The 22,599-nt window shown below is 37.2% G+C and overlaps 3 protein-coding genes across 3 annotated transcripts; 2 read left to right on the top strand and 1 right to left on the bottom strand.

Annotated features, from left to right (window-relative positions):
• Positions 1 to 1,848: 1,848 nt before the first annotated feature.
• Positions 1,849 to 9,092, top strand: LOC133335635 (dentin sialophosphoprotein). Its single transcript, XM_061543944.1, has 6 exons — positions 1,849 to 1,963; positions 2,033 to 4,942; positions 4,999 to 5,136; positions 5,233 to 6,597; positions 6,968 to 8,787; positions 8,859 to 9,092. Exons 1-6 carry the CDS (start codon positions 1,849 to 1,851, stop codon positions 9,090 to 9,092), a joined length of 6,582 nt encoding a protein of 2,193 aa, XP_061399928.1.
• Positions 9,093 to 11,986: 2,894 nt separating this feature from the next.
• LOC133335653 (uncharacterized) lies at positions 11,987 to 14,023 on the top strand. Its single transcript, XM_061543962.1, has 4 exons — positions 11,987 to 12,428; positions 12,497 to 12,910; positions 12,993 to 13,822; positions 13,890 to 14,023. The coding sequence occupies exons 1-4, from the start codon at positions 11,987 to 11,989 to the stop codon at positions 13,983 to 13,985; spliced, it is 1,782 nt and encodes a 593-aa protein (XP_061399946.1). The 3' UTR covers positions 13,986 to 14,023.
• A 3,461-nt stretch (positions 14,024 to 17,484) lies between these two features.
• On the bottom strand, positions 17,485 to 19,159 carry LOC133335633 (nischarin). The gene is made up of 4 exons (XM_061543943.1): positions 18,947 to 19,159; positions 18,649 to 18,882; positions 17,694 to 18,591; positions 17,485 to 17,633 (listed from the first exon to the last, which is right to left on the bottom strand). Exons 1-4 carry the CDS (start codon positions 19,157 to 19,159, stop codon positions 17,485 to 17,487), a joined length of 1,494 nt encoding a protein of 497 aa, XP_061399927.1.
• Between the last annotated feature and the right edge of the window lie 3,440 nt (positions 19,160 to 22,599).

Raw genomic sequence — 22,599 nt, 5'->3', positions numbered from 1 at the left:
TGTGTATGTATATGTTCTCTCAATAAATCCATTTAAAACGCAAAGAGCGCGCAACGCGCTGATTGGGCCTTGGCCCTAAAGCAAATTTGACATCACTAACTTTACCCGCCATTGGAATTACCAGTTATTTATTTGGTATTGAATATCCGACGCTAATAATGAAACCCAAAGACGCTACGGGGATATTCGTGCTCTATATTCCTTATTTGCAAATAAATATTCGAAAACTGCAAAAATAGAATAAATATTTTGTTATTTTCGAGATATAAATGAATTCGGACATTCCCTGTTATGCGTATTGTATATTTGCAGTGTTGAGATATAAACACAACCAATATTCGCAAAATGCTTGTGTACATGCTCCGGTGTTAAATGAAAATGGAAGATATTGAATACTTGGAAGAGTATGAAGAAATAGTAATTCGAAATTCGGGTAAATCCTATTCATTGTCTTGCGTGTGAATGGCAATAAAAAGCTAAAGGTTTTTCATTTACGTTGGTTTCGTTAAAGCTTTAAATCTAGGAGCTGCTGAAGATTCGAAGAAGACCAAGCCAAATGAAAATATCGATGACGAAGGATCCTCATCATCGCTAGACCAAGACATATTCAATTGCCTATTTGATGACAATTCGGACGACGACAATGAAGAACAACAGCCTAAATGTGGTAAGTGGTAGCAATATGACCCATACCATTTCTTGAGTGTTCCATGCTCAGGAGTGTTTCCGTTTAATTTAGTTAATACGTGCACTGGTAAATTTCTAAAATGTGTACTAACATTTTCAGACCTGCCGAAGACTAATCAGCAACGTGAAGTAAGACCTTCATTGGATTCAATCGATTTGATAAACGATTTAGGTAACTGAAAGTGTACTCAACACCCATTTGTTTTATTGATTTATTTTCTTTGGACAGGAGAGCAAATTGCAAAGGAATTCGAAATAACCAAAAGTGTTACAAAACATCCAAAAGATACAGTTAGTGCAGAGAAGAATTGTAAGTAATTAACAAGTATAGCGGAATCTTGTACGTAATTTTATTTTTCACATAGCATCTTCAACGTGTAAGCCGAAGTTGGATATCACAAAGAACAGCGGCATTAATAAGGCACCTAAAGGAAAAAACATAATTGTTAAAAAGGTGATACCTAAAAGATTTAATATTATTAATGATAGAACGAGAAGTTCCCCTCGACCCGCTTCTCTTGTATTGGACAAAACAAAACCAAAGATAGCACCAGTTTTCAAAGGTGTTCCGATTCCCTCAACATCAAATGTTTTAAAGAAAAACATTGTTCCAAAACCTCAAATCGTAAAGCAGCGTCCTGCGACGATTATAAAGCCAGAAAAAATTATATCCAAGGATCCACCACAGGACCCATTAAGTATGTAAAGTTCAAATATAAGGAAGTAATATTGGCGATATCGAATTATGAATATATATTTTTATAACTCTCTATTCATTTTTAGATTTAGACGAGCTTTCATCCACAGAGTCGGCTAACTTCTCATCCGTTTCTGATATAACAGGAGAAACGTACAACAGCGTAAGTGAATTTGATGATGATGATTACGACTTTACAAGTCATGTTGAGAATATAGACGAAGACGAGGAATCCAATAGTTCTCAAATCATAGATATATCGAATGATTCTAGTGGATCACGTTCACAGTTTGGTGAGTATTTTTGTTATACTTCCCTTTTTAGCTAAACAACTGAACATTCAAATATCGCTATTCAAACGCTCAGACATTCTGCGCGGCTCTACACCATCGCCAGTTGTATCGGAAGACAAAGAAGTTCATAATTTACCCGGCACTTCAAAGGCTACAACATCCCCAAAGCTCATGGCAAATCACGAGATCATTAAAAATCTAATGAAGAAGGAGGGGAAACCAAAACTGTTGCAACTCATAAATGAACAGGAAAGCATACTTAAAGAAAGCAAAATAAAATCTAAAGGTAAGGTCTTGATTCATAGTTTGAATTGCTGATTTATGAATTTTCCGTTTTTATTGCTTGGACTCACAGATACGGCAACAGTGCCAGCTCGCAATTCTGAAGATGTAGAGTCTTCCGAATCTCAAGATTCTTATTTGTCAGTTGTGAATGAAATGCTAGAAGAGTCGTATGCCGAAGCGATGAAGAATAATAAAAATGAAACATTGGCAAATCAAGAGGTTGGTGCCGAAATGGAAATTTCTGTAGAAGACATTACTGAAGCAACAAATGCTGAAGATAAGTCCAGTGGAGAGACAAAGTACGACTCAAATGAAAAATCGGAGGATAAAGTAGGAGAATGTAAAGAAAAACAGCAAGCAACTGGGTTCAAACAACAATCCAACATTACTGAAGCAACAAATGCTGAAGATAAGTCCAGTGGAGAGACAAAGTACGACTCAAATGAAAAATCGGAGGATAAAGTAGGAGAATGTAAAGAAAAACAGCAAGCAACTGGGTTCAAACAACAATCCAACGTGTCAGATGCAGACAAATCTAATGCAACGTCACCAGCCTTGGAAAAAAGTAGACCAGGCAGTCACGAGAGGATACCAATTATATCTATTGGTATAAAAACGATATCCCACAAAGAAAAATCAGGTAACAAATCAATGTCTGAAATTAAAAATCGTGATTTCGACAAAGAATACTCTCCGGATGAGAGGGAATTTCAAGGATTTGCTGAAGATATTATTAAAACAACCGTCGAATCTAACGAACAACAAATGTCGACATTTCCCAAACCATTGGAAGCACAGAAGACATTACTAGAAACGAAGGACAAAAGAAAGGAAATATTACGAAAAGAAATCAATCTTACTGATGCCAATAAAAGGACACAGTCTACAACAACAACAAAAGAACAAAGTAAAGGCATTATCAGAAATCCGTTTGTACATAGAAAAGTTAACAATGAATCGACAACAGTTGGCTCTAGGAAACGTGATGCTGATGATGATAAAATCAAAGGCACTTCTATTGCCGCCAATAGGAACATCAAGGAAAAACTACAAGTACAAAAGAACACAGAATCTACTGAAGAAACAAGTCAAGGACAAAAAGAATTGGTTCTGAAACAAGATAGATTTGCTCCGAGATCAAAAGCTGAAATAAAAACGGACTCATCGAAGACAAGTCCGAAAGCTGAAAAGGTTCCCAAGATCTTCAGTGGTGAATCAGAAAATACTACTTCCAAATCAAATGAAAAATCGGGATCATCTGAGCAAAGAAATAACGCAGATTATAAAAAAAATGGGGACGAAAAAAATGCAACGCAGCGCGAAGAAGGTTGTCAAGTGAAATCAAAAGTATCCTCAACCACAGAGAACCGACTGAACGATGCTGAAACCGACATTGACAAAGATGTATCGCAGAAGTCATCAGAAGTAAAAATACTTGAAAAGAAACATTCTGATGTTTCCGGAACATCTGTGCATGGCAACAATGCCGTTGATGTTGAAGCCGTTAGAACAAAAAACATAATCGAAATGACGAAACGACAAACAGGCAAATATGAAAAGGCTGTTATGAGTCCTCACAATAAGTCGGAGTCGACGAACAAAATATCGGACAGCAATTCAATTGGAGATAGTTTCGAAGGTAATAGACAAAATCAATTAGAGTTTAAGTCTAGCCAGACAAGTGAAAATCAATGCAGTGCAGAGGAAGGCGGTAAACTTGTTAATGTCCTGGAAAACAAGGTGGATGAGTCCATGAAAATAAAAACAACACTATCGTCAAACACGGAATATCCTAGTTCCAGCCATACAAACAATAATCAATGCCATGCGGAGGAAGACGGCAAACTTATTAATGCACAGGAAAACAAACTGAACGATGAATCTGTAAAAATAAGAACAACAACATTATCTTTTAAAAAGGAACCAACTAGTTCCAGCAATACAAACGACAATAAAGTGGATGACAAATCTCCAGTACTGATTACGAGCTCGGATAAAAGCGACAAAAATGACATAACTAAAGCTCAAGTTAATAGAGTTGTCGATTTCGAGTCGATGTTCTTTGGTGGCATAGACAAAGATCAGCAACAAAATAAAACAAATGATCAGGATATCCCAAAAGCATTTAGCCATGAAGTGGCGGCAGATCAAGCAGAAAGCAATTCTGAAGATCACAAAAAAAGTATTCGCAAAGTTAAAGGCACGAAAAGAAACCAAAGATGTAAGAACAAGAGTGGAAATGGTGATTTTAAGGCAAAAGAGCTTCAAATAAAAGGATCGACAAGAAGCATGAACATTTCAACAACTAGCGCTACCATTTCAAGTGTGGAAGGAAAATGTGGACAGACAACAGGGAATTCAATCACAGCCAGCAATAAAAAAACTCGAAAAACAAACATCAGCAAAGACCAAGGTACAACACAAACGAATTGTAAAAATGTTGTTACTGACTCATCTACGACTGGCTCAGTACCTCAAAATGATCAGAATATGGCTTCCCAGGACACCACACCAGTTGACCAAAGGCCAATAATAGAAAAATCTGTAGAAACTACTGCGATAATAAGCGGTTCGCCAAAAAAGAATAAGGTATCAACAATTAAACCCCCGCAGCATTGTTATCCAATAGATGAGAAAAAGAATGAAACTGAAGGCGCCAATTTAAGCTTGAACATTTCTGACGGAAATAGTATTAGTAAGAAGAGCGGAAGTACATTAGATCCTGTAGGAGACAGTAAAGCAATTGATGATACAAAGATAAGGTCATTGGCTAGAAAGCCGCCTCGCAGAAATATTTCTAATAAGGACAATGCAAAAACCAATAACGTTGTAAAAGATTTGCCAAAGGAAGAAATTAAAAGTAATATGTATCCACTGCCTCAAAACAAAGATGATTCGCCTCGTACAATGGAGACAAACTTGGAAAATGCTGAGCAAGTGAGAATATTGAGAAAGCGTGCAATGGATTCGCCAGTAAATGGTAAGTTGGAAATAAATTCCCTATTCCACACGTTGTAATTTGTAATAATAATTTAGTGTCCAAAAATATGGATATACTGCATAAAAAACCTTTGTTACATGTGGATATGGAATGTAATAAGAAGCGAGTATTACGTTCCCCTGCGCACCAATCTGTAGCTGTACCTCCTAAAAGAACTAAATTAGATAGAAATGGTAAGATGGTAACATTATGCCATACTCTCATATTGTATTTTCCATTTATAATTTCGTGATAAAACTGTTTCTATGTTACCTATATTTTTTATGAAGTTCGAGCCAAAAATGTGACCGATAAATATTATGCAACTGGTGCGATGCCCTCAGAAAGTAATACGGATCAGTCTCGCCCAAGATCGATCTCCAAACAAATCAATGAATCTGTTAATCCAGAAGAAAACGCCCAATTAGAGGTTGCAAACCAAACAGCTCTGCCCGACGCATGTATACGTGATGATAATGAAGCGAAATCAGTTGCAGAAACCCGATCGATTTCAAAAGAAGTAAATATGACTGTCGAAAATCTAATGAATGTGTCGGTTAATACAATGCCAGTCACTAAAGTTTCTCCGACTAAAAAGTCAATCCAGACAGACAAGAAACGAATAAGACACTCTTCGAACAAATGTGACCTGGATAATAGTAGCATTCCTTCATCGGTATTGTCGTTTGCTGAATGGTTAGACAAAAACAAAAAAATCGAGCCGGCTGAGGAAAAGCGGGTAGAAAATGTCGTTGAAAATTGTCGTTCGCGAAAGTCGTTTAAATCGAAAGGTATATCGTACAAGCATGGCAGTCATGGTCCAGAAATTTGCTCCGAAAAGGGGTATAAAGCCGAAATGAAACAGCAGAAAGCAGACATGACAGAATGTGAAACAAATATTCAAACGGATGGCTTATCCAAAGCTTCAAGCTCCCGTTCACGTTCTAGAATGAAACGACGTACTATTGGAAACACACAGCAAACATCTAATATTAAGCAAAAGATAGATGTAGTTCGACCATCTTCGGCCAGTCCGACAAAAGGTGACAAGCTAAAAAAAAGAACTGAAATTGAAAAACTGATAGAATCGATGTCGAAGGAAATGAAGGATGGCGGAATCGAGGACTTACTTAACAGAAGCGACCACGTAAAGCGACAAAGGCTGTCTTTAAAAAAAAATACCTCAACCGATTTAGTTGCAGCACCAGGACGGACGAAAGCCGACCAGGAAAATAACAATAAGACTAAAACAATCGGCGATATTGCGACAAATCCTTCTGACAATCGTCCACCAAAGTTTAAGAAACCGAATGTGCCCAAGAACCAAGACTTAGTTCTATCTATCGAAACCGAAAAGGCTCTCATTGATGAAATTGAAATTATAAACATGAATTCTAACTTCTTGAAGCCACTAAAATGTGGATCACCAATTCAAGTGGCAAATGGTAACCAAACCCAGTCTTCAAGGCACATCCATCTTAATAAAAGTAACATATCGAAGCCTAGTAACAAAACTGTACACTTCAAAGGGTGTCGCAAACTGAAGATACGAATTAATCGAAGTTTCGTAAATAGGTATTTGAGAAATCTTGAAAAGGAAAAGACTGCAGAATCATTGCTGCGTACAGAAAATGAGAAAAACGCAAACAAGAAAGGTATTTGTTTTATATATATTTTATTTATTTAAATTCATTGCTTCAAGGCCAGTCGTGTATTCCTAAGTAGGATTTAAAATTAATCAATATAAAATTATCATTTAAGTATTATATTATTTTGATTGAGAAAATGAAAATAGCTTAAAGAATAGTAAAATAATAATTTATATATACTGCATATATATATATAAATATATTGCTTCAAGGCCAGTCGTGTATTCCTAAGTAGGATTTAAAATTAATCAATATAAAATTATCATTTAAGTATTATATTATTTTGATTGAGAAAATGAAAATAGCTTAAAGAATAGTAAAATAGTAATTTATATATACTATATATATATTCTTTTGCCGTTCTTTATTCTCTTAGGAACACAATGCTCCACGCATCCTGTCCAAAAAGATATTCTGTCCGAAAATCGGGTACCGACAGTCAATAACAGTGTCAACATTCCTAAGATTTCATCAAATTGTGATGTTACGATATTGAGTACTAGTGAAAAAAATATCGGATCATCTAACCACGTTCTGCAACCAGAAAGTGGTAGAGGAGACGCAACGGTTTCAAAAGTTATACAAAATGTCGAGTGCCCAAATGAAGTTATGAATGGAAATAGCAGTGCTCTCTCTGGTGTTCCAGTTGAACTTAAACACGAGTTTTTGGATGAGACACCCGGTGGATCGCAGGAAGGCATACTGCCGGACACCCCAACTCTTATGGCGCGATCACATTCCATTACGCAAGCGGCAGCCAATGCTCTGGCAAGCACAATCATACCAACGGATATACGTCTGTTGACGAATGACCCTTTGACATGCATTCATGTTCCGTCTTTTGGGGTAACGCCGACTCTAATTGATGCAAAGGGGACACGAATGTACACATTTTTGCATCCTGCAAAGTACAGTCGGAATCATGGAAATGTGTTACTTGATTATTGCTGTCCCAACTTGGATGGTCCTATGCCAGCAATAGATCCCACACGAATACACGCACAAGTGCAAACTCCTGTCGTTGAATTACCAGAATTCATTGTGCTGACGACAAAGGTAGTGACGCGCGCCGAATTGGAGAGTAACTCCTCTACCATTCCTGAAGTTATACGGAAGAAGGCGGAGAAATTAAGAAGTAGTATAACAAATCAAAATGTCCAAATTGCTGCATCGGGTTCATCGCTTGTAGTGCCAGCCACGGACGGTTTGTTGCTAGAACGCGGTCGGACTAATCCAAATCAGCCACAGATTCCACAACAAACGCTACCAACAGTCATGCCTTTGATAATGAGACCGCCACATTTAACACCAGCTCCACACTTATCACCTGCTCTTAACGCACTTACTAAACACTTGCCATCCACCACAACCATTACTCCTAAAGTAAGACCAGCACTCCCACCGACATCACTTTCTATGTCGTTACCCCAAGCCAAGGTCAATCCAACAACATCTATATCTGTTGTGCCTAAGGCATCAGATTTGTTAAGTGATATGCAGCTGGAACTACTGCGGTCGAATCTAAGGCGTTTTGATGTAATACTTAAGAAACTAGCTCAACCATTTGATAAACTTAGTTTTATTGAACGGCACCAAATCATTGAGAATATTATAAAATCAGGCAAATTTCTCCCCAAGGACCTGGAATGGAGCATGGTCTTTATGGAAGAGTATTTGAAACAAGTTAATTCTGTGTCGCAACGCGAAATAGTATCATTAAACAATACCAATATTAGTTGCAATACAAAGAGTATTCCGTTGCCGATCACTCAAATGACAACATTGTCAGGCGCGCAAAGCATGGTAGAGCCAAAAACATCAGCCTTAAGAACCAATGCGTCATGTCCCCAATTTGAAGTCGGAATCAATCAAAATACTGGTGTGAGAAAACAGCAGTTGTCGTCAACAAAAAACGTCAAAGTGTCGGTGAATACGTCTAATATTAGAAAACGCCAAGTGCCTATATATGATACGGAGAAAAACATTATAGGATATCAACTACAAGTCATAACTCCAACTAACAGTGCGACGTCATCTTCCAAGGCAATAGGCAGACGATCTGAGGGAATGTTAATGCCAGAAATAAGAACTGCTCCTAAACGAGCAGCTCAAGGCTCTCCTCAAATATTTTACACAACACCCCCCTTGCAAACATCCGTACATCCAGGACACTTAAACCCGACTAGTAGTTCTCATGTAAGTTTTTCCTACTTCCAACTTGGTATACGTTAACACAGTATGTATTTTCACAAATGTCAACATTTTAGCAACATGGTTCTATTGTAACTACTATGCGTTCTTCGGGCTCGGCTACCGCAGGCACCGAAACCATTACAACAACGACAATGGCAGTGAAACGTGTCACACGTAGTCGGGCTGCGGGTTCAAAAATCATTATAATGTCCAAATCGAATAACAACGAGGAAGCTATATTGCCCGACGTTAGCCATCGCACAGAGATTAAAAATGAACAAGATGATGCAAATGAGTTTGCAGGATGATGCCATACGAAGCAAAGGACATATAAATGTGAGATATTTATTCGATAAAATGACTGTCGTCATCGTCATGCCTTGTAAGTCATGACATTTCACAATGTTTGAAATACTGTCAAGAATCTTGACATTGTTGATTTTAAGGGCAAACAAACCTGTATGTTTAAATATAAGATATATAATATTACATTATATTACAAATATCTACGATTGATTAAAATATATTACTTTTAAGAAATATAAACAATTATCGATGTGATGTAAACTTGGAAACATAAAAATTCGAGTGGGTTACGACTAAAACCCCGTTTAAGAAAAAGAAATATTCCATTCATTTTTGACTTGAATCGATTCGAATTTTTGTACATATGCAGAAGGATGGTAATAACACACTAGGATTCGTTCGATTCCAATTTTTCAGTTTTTTGTTAATTAAATCTTTTATGAGTTTTTATTTAAATCTGTATGGAATTATATGTATTTAGTTTGTTATACATGTTAAGCTTTTATTTGAACTTCAATAAACGCATGAAACCAAGAAAATGAATGAAATGAACACAATTTATTCAATTCAATTTTAATTTTTAAATTAAACAAGAACCTAGTCCAAAAGACCATGAGCGATTCCAAAAACTTCTTTACAGGGACTACTCCAAAAGCTTAAAATTAACAGTATATCACTTAATCATATCATAAACAACAATACATGAACTACTCATCATTACACTTACAGTGGATTGATTTCCCAGTCGGTTCCATCGATTTTGAAAAGAAATTTATTTTTTTTTTATTATGATTGATAATTGGCGAACATGGTATTGCAAATTGGAAAAACTGCGCAAAAGACCGACGCATCTGGAAATCTTTTTTAAGCTCGGCTTATGGAACGAAAGTTCTGTCGGAAGCGAGCTAAGTAAGTAATCAGGATATATCAAGCTATATTTATTTAATTTTTATGCTACACCCGAAAAAGTCATAGTTCCCCGGACCAATTTCACCGCTCCCTTGTTATAAGCGATGGCTTAACTCTAGTTTAGTAAAAACGATCAGATATTTCGGAAATTTTTTCCAGATATCTTTTTTCCTGGGGGATGTACCCCGTTACCCGCATATTTGACCCGGAAGTTCGGGTACCGGTACCCGGTTCTACGGATCTGGTTAATATAAAATGGGTATCATGGCGACTGGGGTTATCAGTTACCAATCGGTAATTCGCAGCATGCCTCTTTCGCAACCATTTGTTTTTTGAATTATGGTCGCGTATCATGACAGTTTTTTAGATTTGCGCTATTTTTAATTTTGTAACAAGCGTAATTGTCGTTCATTGGTAAATTAGTAAATTTTTATTATTAAATGTAAATACATGTAAATACATTTATGCTTAAATTTTAAGATATATTTTTTAAGCGACTAACAAGTAAAAATATTGGCCAATATTTCTCGATAATTATGATTTATTACCATTTGAAATACAATTAAAGGTAACAAAACGTACGAAATTGTTCCTACCTACGGCAATGTTTTCCTACCTCACTGTCAATTTACCAATGAGAGAGAAAAAAAACTACCATGCGGGGTTTTACATTTATCGGAATCGGGATTGGTGTTGAGAGTTTCTCTCTCTTGAGAGAGTAATTAGAGTTGCGCTATTTTTAATTTTGTAACAAGCGCACTTTTGTTCACAAAAGATACGAATTGACATAAGCGTACTAAAACAAAAATTAGATGTTTTTATTATTCGTGAATACATTTTCGCTTAAATTATAACATATCGCTGGTTAAACTTGTAAAGGCAACAAGTCCAATTTTCGAGAAATTGAGATTTTGATACAGTTATGTATAAAGAGGTAAAATACATCTCATTTGTTATTGTTGTCGCTGGCTTAACATCATGTAAAGGCTGTAAGTCCACTTTTTATTTATTTATTTATTTATTATAGTATTAACATTGTAGTAAATACAATGCTAATAATAAAAGTATCTAGCATTGGCTACAATGGCCATCAGCTAAATCGGTTGCAAGTCCACTTTTTATTTTGAAGATTTTGGACATGATCTTCAGCCGAATTGTTTTTCTTTCATTTTTTGAATAAATTATTATTCCAAAACAATCCTTACTCTTTTAGATAATATTAAAATGTAAACAATCAAAATTATTGCAGTAATTAGAAAATATAATGATAGACAAGTTGTAAGAAAAAGACCTAAGTCCATTAAAAAATGCAAACTTAGCGACAGAAAAAGATCTAAGTCCAAAAAAAGGCGTGTATCTCCGCAAATACTTATTTTTTTCATTTTGCCTTCACGCAATTAAATTACACATACAATACAAAAACAAATTGCATTTACAAATTTAAAAAATCGTTATTCAAAAGAAAGTTTGATTGTTTTCTGTCTCTCCTGAAAAATTGTGAAATATGGACTTGCCGTCTTTACAAGTTAAGCCAGCGATATATTATTTATGGAAATAACTGGTATAAATATTGGCCAATATTTCTCGATAATTATGATTTATTATCATTTAAAATAGAATTTTAGTTACCTTTTCGTACTTTTTTGTTCCTACCTGTGGTAATGTTTTCCAACACAATTCACAATGTACCACTGAGAGAGAGAGAAACTCCAATCACGATCCCGAGAAATGTAAAACCCCGCCATGAGTCGTAATATAAAGTACACCTTTATCGGGCATTTTTCTTTCACCCTTATTTGTATTAATTCGAGCGAAGTTGGTGGCAGTTCTTGCTTTGATGTTGGTATACTTTCGTTGGTTATTCTCATTGGAAGACGCATCATATTCATTTTATTCTTTTTCTATCGGACTTGTATAAGAAAAACAAAAAATTCAAAAACATTAGGAAATTTGTAAAATCTGACTATATGAAATTGTAAAGAGAGCAATGAAGGTTACTAAAAGTGATTTATCATTAGAGCTTGAGTGCTGGGTTGAGGAATTGTCGCCGGCCCAACTGGCAGCATACGAAAAAGTTGCCAATGAGCACAACGCCATCAAGAATGCGCTGAAGAGTGCTCTGACTGCCAACGAAGGGAAGGAATTGTTTAATGGGCAAGTTTTTCAGGCATATTCATTCAAAGGAAAGGTGTTGCAGGAATTAAAGGAGGCCACTATACCGAAGAAAGCTCCGAAAAGTGAGACTACTCCGAATAGTACAAACGAAAAAACGTTGACGCGTTCTGGCCGAAAAAGAGCGCCGAATTTTGTTTACTTAGAATCTTCCGATGAGGAGGAAGACGATGTGCCGCTGGCAAAGAGAATTGCAACGGCCAATGCCAAGAGCGGAAAGGGAGCCGGATTAGACTCGACTAAGGGAGGCAAAAAAGGTGAGAAGAGAATACATCAGTACTATTTTACTTGTTGCTAAAGAAAATGTGAACCTCGTTTTTCATAGGTGAAAGCAAGAAAGATTTGCTGACACCCGGAAAGAGTGGAGCCAAAGGTACGAAGGATAACAAAACCAAGACGGTAAAGACAGAGGAGTCGTCTCCACCCGTTCCCAACTTCAGGCCATCAGAAGATTCGGCGGTGGGTGGACTGATAGTTGGTTCGGATAATAAGGATGGAAAAGGTGCAAAGGAAAACAAGGATGGAAAATTGCAAGGGAAAACTTTCCCCTCTTTAGTTGTTTTGGCTAAACCGTGGCTCAAAGTCAAGGATATGTCGGCCACTCGAAACAAGTTGGATTCCAAAGTAAAATTGGTGCTTATGTTGACACCCAATAAATTTACCGAGTGGCTGATTCAAGAAGGACTTCTAAAAGCAGAACAGAAATGTGCAAACCATAAAAGCAATGACTTAAAACTTGGTAAGATTGCGGTGGTTTTGAAGTGTGTTTCGACAAGTCACAAGATATGGATGTACGGTATTAATAACTCATATTTGAACAGGTGTGTATTCGGATGCTTCCAAATTCCCTTATACTGGCGGTTATGTCTGGATTAGTGAATGTTGCCCCACGAGATTCGTTTCGGTCTTCCATGGATCGATATTTGAAAGTGCACCGCATCCACCCTCGTGCATACTAAAGCTCATCTACCATTGGGCGTGCCAGACGAATATCCAAAATGTTGTACAATGGGTTAAAGTAGACAATGTGTACATAAAAGGAGTGTACACCTGGCTTCGTGCTATATGCACTTTAGCTGTGCACCAAAAATGCAAGAAATTAGGTGGACCGGATAAGTTCGTCGAAGTCGGTGTCATATCGTTCGGCACAACATCACAAGATGGACAACAGCGGCAGTTGAAGGTGGAAGTGCTGGGTGTCTTAGATTACGCAGAAAAAACCATTAGATTGCGAGCGGTAGAGCCCCTCTCTGATTCCGACCGTAATTACAAGAAACGGTTTCAAGTTATATTGGAGCCGCTTCAACGTTGGGTCCACAAGGACAGTACAATTTGCATTGATTTGACTGTTGACAAAATGACATTGTATTCGATGGGATTCAAGAACGTAGTTCAAGCTGCAGCCGCAGACAATTCGGCGAAGCATACGAACTCTGCCGTCATGGACTATTTAAGGCGTATAGTTCCCCGTATGTTCCAAAACACTTTGTCATTGCTTTCGAGGCAAATGATCCAACAGTTCCTGGATGAATTGGTATGGCGTGAGCAGTTTGGTACATACGCCCTGCAGGCATTCAACAATATCACAACTCACATTGCCGAACAAACACGCATCAATTGCAATGAATCCCTGACCCAACGACTGTACCATGTAAGTCATTGACATAATTTCCAACAATTCGCATCGATGAATAAGGTGTTTGCTTTTGTTCTTTCAGGTGGCCACAAATCCATTTAAAGACTGGAGCGTATTGCCTGCCAATGCCAAGGAAATTCCAGCCAACACAACACCCAAAAGATTAAAGAAACGTTAGTAATATTCTACTTTGTTGTCAATAGTGTATACCAGAGCACAGAATGTTGCCAACTGAGGCTAATATTTTGATAAGATGTTGTCCAAAGTTTTCTTCTTTTTTCCTTTTTTGCGGAGATTAGTTGCTTTAATTGGACAGTTCGTGTCGCATTTATTATTCAATACGTACAAGATTAGGAAATCAGTTTTTAACGTTAAATTCTAATGTTAATACCACATATTGTTCCTTTAAGGTTTATTTATGTTTTTGGACCTCTATCACATTGACTTAATTGAAATTATGACAGTGTTGGAAGTCCAAACTTTTTACGCATGTTACTCGTTCGAAATTTCTACCATTTCATTGTTTTCATTTAAGTTTATGTTTGTAACGCCGTGGCACATGAACGCTGTTTTAATACGCAACGGATTTCTATGCTCTTACATAGTTTTAATATTGAACATTGTTAAACAAAAAGCATAATTTCTGTGTTTTCATTTTATGTTTTTACGAATAAATTTTTTTGCTTTCACTAAAACGAGTTTCTTTCATTCGACCTTGTGATCTTTGTTTCGGAAGTGCAGTGTGCTCCCTCTTTATGCTTTCATTATGCTTTTTGTTCTAACACTGTGATTGAGGATCGACGGTGATAAAATGATTTCGTTTTGCGATTTATTTTTAGCAATAAACGAAGCGGATTATGTGAACAGCGAAAAGGTGCACATTAAGAATATCAAGAAGGAGAAGGAGGATGACATAGGCGCGTCAACTTCCGGGAACAACAACGGCAAGAAGGGAAGCGGAAAAAAGGACGACTACAAAAAGTCAGCATCTGGCAAAATGGCAACACCGACAGTAAAGGGAGGAATCGCTCCCACCGGTTCGAAGAAGGAATCATCAGTGGTCGGTAAGAAACCGTCCATTGATAATGGTAAACCGACCAAAAAGGAGAAAGACGACGATGAGCTCAAGGGCCTAGAAGAGATGTACTACGGCATTCTGAATGGACACGAGAAATATTATGAAGATTTCCCATTAAAACCGATAACGAAACTGGAAGAAGGCACTATGGCGCTTTATGCAACGCATGTTGAGTGTCCCATATGTGACACGGCGACTACATTCGATTCCAACGAAAAGCTACAAACTCATTTAGTTTCCCATCTCAATATTGATGGGAAAAATCACAACTTGCAGTGTCTTTTTTGTTTGGAAAAAATGGACTCCGAGTCTGTACTAGCAAAGCACAATAGCATTATGCATCCGGAGGAAACGAAAAGCTCAAATTCAGCATCATATAGATGCCTGATATGTTTCAATCGTTTCAATTCTCTAAATTTCTTGACATCTCATTTGCAAAATAAACATTCAATGTTGGAACTGCCGTATCATTGTCAAGCTTGCGGCTACAGGACATCGTCGCATCGTGACGCAATCCGTCACTACTACGATGACCACAAACACCATAATTTCCTGCAGTGCCCACACTGCTTGGATGTAAGAAAAAATAAAAAAATACTTTTTTCCAGCATTAATAATTCGTTCTATGTTCTCACCACAGATATATAGATTTGCTTACAAGGGCCAAATTAATCAGAGCAACATTGAAAATTATTACATGCACTTGCGCCAACACATGGGTAGAAAAGACCCCAATCTTAAATGTTCGAAGTGCTTTTTGACTTTCTTGGATAAAGGTAATAGCGGATATTGAAACATAATGTTGTACTCATTGTACTTTTTTTCCTCCCAAAGGTGCTTTGAAGCAACATATCTCCAATCATCATACCAGTCTGTGGAAGAACTCAACTCATGTTCGCAAGTTGGTTAAAAATTCGATGCTTATTCAGCCGCCGAAGGTAAAGGTGTTAGTGTGATAAAGATTGAGAGGTAGTAATGATTGTATGTTGCAGGTCCGTAGCCATCACAAGGAGCCTTTGCCATACACATTGCAGTCCAAATTAGGAGAATTTTTCGCATTTATCGATGGGTCCATATGTGCCGAGTGTAATACGGAAATTATCAGCGAACATCATTTTATGTATGTGCCGACTGCTGTCCGTATTTTATTGATACATTTAACATTAATTTTTTCAGCGGAAATTTGAAGTGCAATAAGTGCAATTACAAGACTTCGTGCGAGCGAGCAATGTTCCAACATACGAGTGACTGCAATGGCGGAAATGGCACAAAAGATATTATGGAAATGCCATTGCCCAATGAAATGCACTGCATTTGTGGATTTTCCACAGCAAACGGGAATAACATGGCTTATCATTTGGCGACGTGCGGCCAAAAATCGGCTTACCCGACATTGCAGTTGGCTCAAGAGAACACTGTTAAGCGTAACATGCTTGATATGCTCGGTCTGGTAAAGAGGGATGGTGAAACGGGTGGTGATATGGATGGAGAGCCATCTGCCGGTGCTTCTTTTGCGGTCAGCAATGTGGATAGTAATGCCATTTCCGAGCAGCAACAACGCCGCGACGATCATCACACAAGAGAAGACAACATGCAACACTCAGATGATGCCATGGACACTCAGTCCACATCGTTGGCACCCGACCAAACGCCCATACCTTTTGGTCAAATCGACGCCACGCCTGTCGATCAACAACAACATTCGTCCCAGCACTATGGACAAATTGTTGATAATCATAGCCACATGCAAGCAGCTGCTCAACAACAATACCATATGGGATTCGCCCAAACCGAAGTGGCACCCCATACACTAAACGCAGCCGATATTGATATGCCATTAATTGGCGAGTTGGCTGATCCTAATCCGCCTCCAACTCCACAATTCCTGGGAGAAGTTCATACACCCATGTTCGATCCGGCTGCTGCAGCTGATCAACATTATCATCAAATGATGCAGCAGCAGCAGCATCACCACTTGCAGCAGCATCATCAGCAACAATGAAAATGACCCAAAAATGTCAGGGATCGCCTGCCCACCATTCCACCCTGGCAATATTACTAAATTAAACTAGTTATGACATTGGTTTTATTTTATTCTTATTGATCAAGTCACTATGGCATATAATCAAGGTAAGGTAAAATGCGATATTTTCAAAAATATTCGCTAACAGATAAAAATAAATACTTCATTGTAGCTTCGACAAAGGTGTAAAGGAAAGCAACAAACAACATAATAAGACATTGGAAATACAAAAAATAAACCACTAATAAAAATGGACGCATGGATGGATCGAGACATGCAAACACAATTATGAATAAATACAATTTATAATTCGCGGCAATACTGATGCCGCTAATATTCTTTGCACACAACGGCAATTTTACCATATATTATGAATACACATAATTTCAAAACAAAAATGTAATAAATATATACATTATTAATATTTCATATAACCCAAATAATACTTAAATATACCCCGTAGATGTAATTAAGGTCGAATCGTAAACCATTATGATGGTGGGGTCCATCACAGCTGGACACCACAGTGCCACAATTTGATCTCATTGCATCAAGCTGTTACGGCATTAATATCTGCTACTGTTGTGATTTCTGTCTAAGTCGAGAGATTAGAATCGCTGATAAAACCAAAGCGGTGTCCAATTCCTTTTGTGAACCTTTTTCGCTGTCCAATACAATTTCGGAAGCTCGTTCGTGAAATCTGGATAGCACTCTTGGTCGATAATCTGAAAAGACCATATAATCGTTATTCTTGTTAATCGTGGAGATATTGAGTGACCACTTACCAACACTGCTAGCCAATGGATTTCCTGTTAATCGCAATGTTTCCAATAGGGGTAACGATGCGATATTGTCCACTTCTTCCAGGTCATCAATAAGATTGCAGCTAATGTCCAAATTTACTAGCGACAAGAGTCTCCTCAGACCTCTTATGCATTTCAGTTTGTTCTGCGACAAGTTCAAAGTAACCAAATTACCCAATTCCAAGTGCCAGTCATTGCAATCGGCTATTAGATTTATTGACAGATTCAATACTTGTAAATGTGGAAGTTCGGCCAAATTCTTAATATTACGCAGGCGGTTTTGTTCTAAGCTCAACACTCGAATTTGCGGCACGGTTCGGATACTTTCATCGATGTGGGTAAGTAGATTACTAGTAAAATCAAGCTCAGTTACATTATACCATGTCCGATTAGTTGTAATGGCTGTCTTGGCTAAGGATGGAGACGAATTGCTCATACAGGTCGACGATCGATTGAGCGATATATCTTCTGTTGAAGGAACATCAATTGAAGTATCCTTGTGGACATCATCGCATAGCAGAACTTGATTAATGGATGTTATAGTTGTATTGTGGACACATATTTTTTGAAGAGAGGGTTTCAGCAAAGCTATGTCAATAATATTCTCTGATGGTATAGCGAATATTTTCAAACATATCAGATTTCGAAATGCATTCAAATTGAACTTCAAATTCTTTGGGATGATATTGCTGCGACCAATGGGAACATCGACAGTGTTGTAGTCGTTGCCGAACGTATCTTCGTTGCCCTTGACTGGTGTTATTTGTATGACTTCCAGTTGGGAGCAAACATCCAAGACATGAGAAAAGTCAAATTTACCTCGATGCTCTATACTTTCCGGTGGGCAAGGCAGATTTAAACGTTCACTAATCGCATATACCTGTATTCGAAGATATTTATATTTACTATATACAAATATTTTTTTCAACCGACTTACCTCAAGAGCGGAGAAATGAAATTCTTTCTTCGTGCGCAACAAGGACTCCCCATTTTCATTGAAATGCTCTGCTAAATCTTGCAATAGATAGATAATGTCATATCTGTTAAATTCCAGAAATTCAGCCAGTACTCTTGGCAGTTGTATTCGGAAGAAGATCAGCAGCTCCTTGAGGTATTTCTCAAGCTGTGCACGTCTCTGTTCCAAGAACGCTGGGTTTTTGTTTCCAACTATCTAAGTGATTAGCGAAAACAAAATATTTATTGGCGTTTGGATGAACAACAAAAGTATTCCATACCTTTTTCGGAGGAAGAAGTTTTTTGGATATACTTATCTCCTCAACCAGCTTTTCGTTGAGATTGTCGAAATCTTTATATCGACGAGTCACAAGCCACTCGATCTGACCAACTTTTATCTTGATGTCGTAATAGACCACCGATTGCGACTCAATTGTTCTGAATTTAGGTACAGTGATTTCGCAATTAGAATTCTGCCGAAAATAACAAGACATGTCGAACAACAGGCTTTGGATACCAATTAAACTAAATAACTATTCGTATTTTAACACGTAAATATTGCACATAAGACGTATGGATTCCAAGCAAAAAGAAAATAAACGTGGAAAATATATTTAATATTTGTGGTTGACCGGAGGGAGTTTTCAGTCCGGTAGTCAACTTGCATAAAGTCACCGACTATTGGACATTTTAGAGATTTAGAATTAGTAGTTTTAATATTAAAAAATTAATCTTCTTTTGACTTGTTTCGTTTCACACCAGTGTTGGTCAGCCCTTTACGTTTTCTGAAAACAAACCACACGTATTCCCCTTGCGATTTAGATATGCCGTTGTTTAGCATAGAAGGGAGAGTACGAGTCTAAACACAACTAGAGAGTCAGCGGCTAAGAGTCTAAACGCAACCAGAGAGTCACGAGTCAGCGTCATACTTTTTCGCCGGCGTGAAAACCAAACGAAAGAGTTGGCGTTAGCGGCACAAAATGTCAATTATTTGTTTTCATTTTCTGACAGAAAATTGTACGTTGTGCAAACCAAAATCAATTTATTATTTAATAAACAATAATGTCAAGGAACTTGGACAAAATTATTGAAAAAATTATTTTTCTTCCATTTTATTATTAATTCGTTAAAAAAACGTCCACAATCTTTGAAAATATTTGTTTTTTTAACAGCACTGCCATATGTTTCGATAAAAATTCTCATTGAAATTTGGTAGCACTGTTGATTTTTACCTTAAATATGGCAACTCAATTGAGAGCAAGAGAGAAACTTTGAATATGACGCTGAGCAAAAATGAATAAAATCTATTCTAGCGTCATGCCGCTAGACGCGAACGTCAGCCGTCGCGATTTCCCGTTGCCAATAAGAAACACACGGCAAACGACTGTCGCTGACTCTAGACTCTATGGTTGCGTTTAGACTCTTACTTTTTCGCCGGCGTGAAAACCAAACGAAAGTGTAAAGGGCTAAACAGAATGTTCGCGTTGAGCGTTTTTTGTTATCGCGTTAACGCACGCAAAATGTTAAAATATATTTAACTCCGAAGCGCAGCGCACATCAACTTCGAGCGTTTGTGTTATCGTTTCCATGAGGTTGTTGTATTTTCGATAACACATAACGCAACGGATTTCTCAACGCGAGCATTCTGCTTAGCCCTTAAGCGTGGTTTTATATTTACCGGGATCGGTTTTGAGAGTTTCTCTCTCTTGAGAGAGTAATTAGAGTTGCGCTATTTTTAATTTTGTAACAAGCGTACTTTTTATTCACAAAAGGTACGAATTGACATAAACGTACCAAAAAAATTAGATTTTTTTATTCTTCGTGAATACATTTACGCTTAAATCATAACATATATTATGTATGCAAATAACTGGTATAAATATTGGCCAATATTTCTCGATAATTATGATTTATTATCATTTGAAGTAGAATTTTAGGTACCTTTTCGTACTTTTTTGTTCCTACCTGTGGTAATGTTTTCCAACACAATTCACAATTTTCCACTGAGAGAGAGAGAAACTCAACACCGATCCCGATCCCGACAAATATAAAACCACGCTTAGAGTTTAAACGCAACCATAGAGTCTAGAGTCAGCGACAGTCGTTTGCCGTGTGTTTCTTATAGGCAACGGGAAATCGCGACGGCTGGCGTTCGCGTCTAGCGGCATGACGCTAGAAGAGATTTTATTCATTTTTGCTCAGCGTCATACTCAAAATTTCTCTCTTGCTCTCAATTGAGTTGTCATATTTTAGGTAAAAATCAACAGTGCTACCAAATTTCAATGAGAATTTATATCAAAACATATGGCAGTGCTGTTAAAAAAACATATATTTTAGACTCTAAACGCAACCAGAGCGTCTAGAGTCAGCGACGGTCGTTTACCGTCTATTTATTATGGTGTTTTTTCCATATGGAAATCGAACTCGTCATGTGAAACATACGGAAATTTCAATGTGTCAAAACGATATGCATTTCGTATGTGAAACATAAGGAAATCAGCTGTTTGAATGAAACACATTGTTGGAAGAAAATATTTCAATTGCAAGTCAAAGAAAAGGATGAAAAGGCAACAATTACAAATTATTATTTCGTTTTATTTTTTTATTATTATTTCGTAAAAAGAAGGTGTTTCATATGTAAAATACATATGCCGATTTGAAAACAAAAATAAATTTTGTGTGTACGCCGCTAATTTTGACACACATATGGATGAAATAAGTGACAGCACATATGTAAAATACATATAGTGTAAAAACACCATTATTGGCAACGGGAAATCGCGACGGCTGACGTTCGCGTCTAGCGGCTTGACTCTAGAATAGATTTTCTCTCTTGCTCTCCATTGAGTTGCCAAATTAAATAAATGTTTTGTGTATGCCGCTAATTTTGACACACATATGGATGGAATAAGTGACAGCACATATGTAAAATACATATCGTGTAAAACCACCATTATTGGCAACGGGAAATTGTGACGGCTGACGTTCGCGTCTTGACTCTAGAAAAGATTTTCTCTCTTGCTCTCCATTGAGTTGCCATATTTTTGGAAAAAATCAGCAGTGCTACCAACATTTCAGTGGAAATTTATATCAAAACATATGGCAGTGCTGTTAAAAAAAGAAATATTTTCAAAGATGTGGACGTTTTTTTTAACGAATTTCCATTTACAGAAGGTTTTTGAGCGACGTCAATAATCCTAGTTCATATGAGAGCCAGACATGTACTCTTTCTAACACCCTTGGAATTTCCGGGTTCCGATGTTCCAGTGATGAGTTATCATGCCCGCCATCATCATAAATAAGGACTTTTCATTAATCACCAAAAACAACAACCAAATTTTGCAAATTATTTTTCTTCTCTTTTAAATCTTTAATAATATATGTGTAAAGTTACAAACATGCACATGCACATGTATTGGTATTCATTTACCAGCCCAATGAAAATCTTGAAAATTTAAAATCGAAAAAAACTGGCAACGCTGGCAGCGTAGACTTCATCATACGTGATGACTTGTTTAACGTATTCTTTTAGGCGAACAAATCCGACATTCTATCCACTGTAAAATGACTACCCGTCACTGTAAAATGATTACTATACATCAGTCGAGATTTCATTTTCATCGGGTTTTGACGTACTGCGTCGGGTTGGTCGGTTATTGTTTTTTCTTTTGTTTGATAATCGAAGGCGTATTAACATTTTGGATTTTTATGTTTTTAAAGTAATACTTCAGATAATACGAATATTGTAAAAATATATGTAACGCGTTGTCAACGGTCGTCGAAATCGACCGAAAAGTTAAAGAATGCTGGACGTGCGACCATATTTAAAGATATTAGATATTTGAAAGAAAGCGATTCATATAAATGTTGTTCGTGTATGTGTGTGAAGTGAAAAAGATCATCGTGTAAAAAATGATCTCAGCGAATATTTAAT

The sequence above is a fragment of the Musca vetustissima genome, unplaced genomic scaffold (assembly GCF_032173495.1).
Source record: "Musca vetustissima isolate MV318-11 ecotype Yass unplaced genomic scaffold, APGP_CSIRO_Mvet_v1 utg8222, whole genome shotgun sequence".
Taxonomy (NCBI): Eukaryota; Metazoa; Arthropoda; class Insecta; order Diptera; family Muscidae; genus Musca; species Musca vetustissima.
The sequence above is the reverse complement of the archived record's forward strand: the minus strand, read 5'-3'. Positions and strand labels throughout refer to the sequence as shown.

What these genes read in the sequence shown, in the direction of transcription:
- LOC133335633 (XM_061543943.1), bottom strand. Translation starts at nt 19,159, where the DNA reads ATGTCTTGTTATTTTCGGCAGAATTCTAATTGCGAAATCACTGTACCT. An exon ending in AACTTCTTCCTCCGAAAAAG is followed by an intron (nt 18,883 to 18,946) that starts GTATGGAATACT and finishes CTAATCACTTAG; the next exon opens with ATAGTTGGAAACAAAAACCC. An exon ending in TTCATTTCTCCGCTCTTGAG is followed by an intron (nt 18,592 to 18,648) that starts GTAAGTCGGTTG and finishes CTTCGAATACAG; the next exon opens with GTATATGCGATTAGTGAACG.
- LOC133335635 (XM_061543944.1), top strand. Translation starts at nt 1,849, where the DNA reads ATGGCAAATCACGAGATCATTAAAAATCTAATGAAGAAGGAGGGGAAA. An exon ending in AATGGATTCGCCAGTAAATG is followed by an intron (nt 4,943 to 4,998) that starts GTAAGTTGGAAA and finishes ATAATAATTTAG; the next exon opens with TGTCCAAAAATATGGATATA. An exon ending in GAAAAACGCAAACAAGAAAG is followed by an intron (nt 6,598 to 6,967) that starts GTATTTGTTTTA and finishes TTATTCTCTTAG; the next exon opens with GAACACAATGCTCCACGCAT.
- LOC133335653 (XM_061543962.1), top strand. Translation starts at nt 11,987, where the DNA reads ATGAAGGTTACTAAAAGTGATTTATCATTAGAGCTTGAGTGCTGGGTT. An exon ending in GACTAAGGGAGGCAAAAAAG is followed by an intron (nt 12,429 to 12,496) that starts GTGAGAAGAGAA and finishes CGTTTTTCATAG; the next exon opens with GTGAAAGCAAGAAAGATTTG. An exon ending in AAGCAATGACTTAAAACTTG is followed by an intron (nt 12,911 to 12,992) that starts GTAAGATTGCGG and finishes ATATTTGAACAG; the next exon opens with GTGTGTATTCGGATGCTTCC.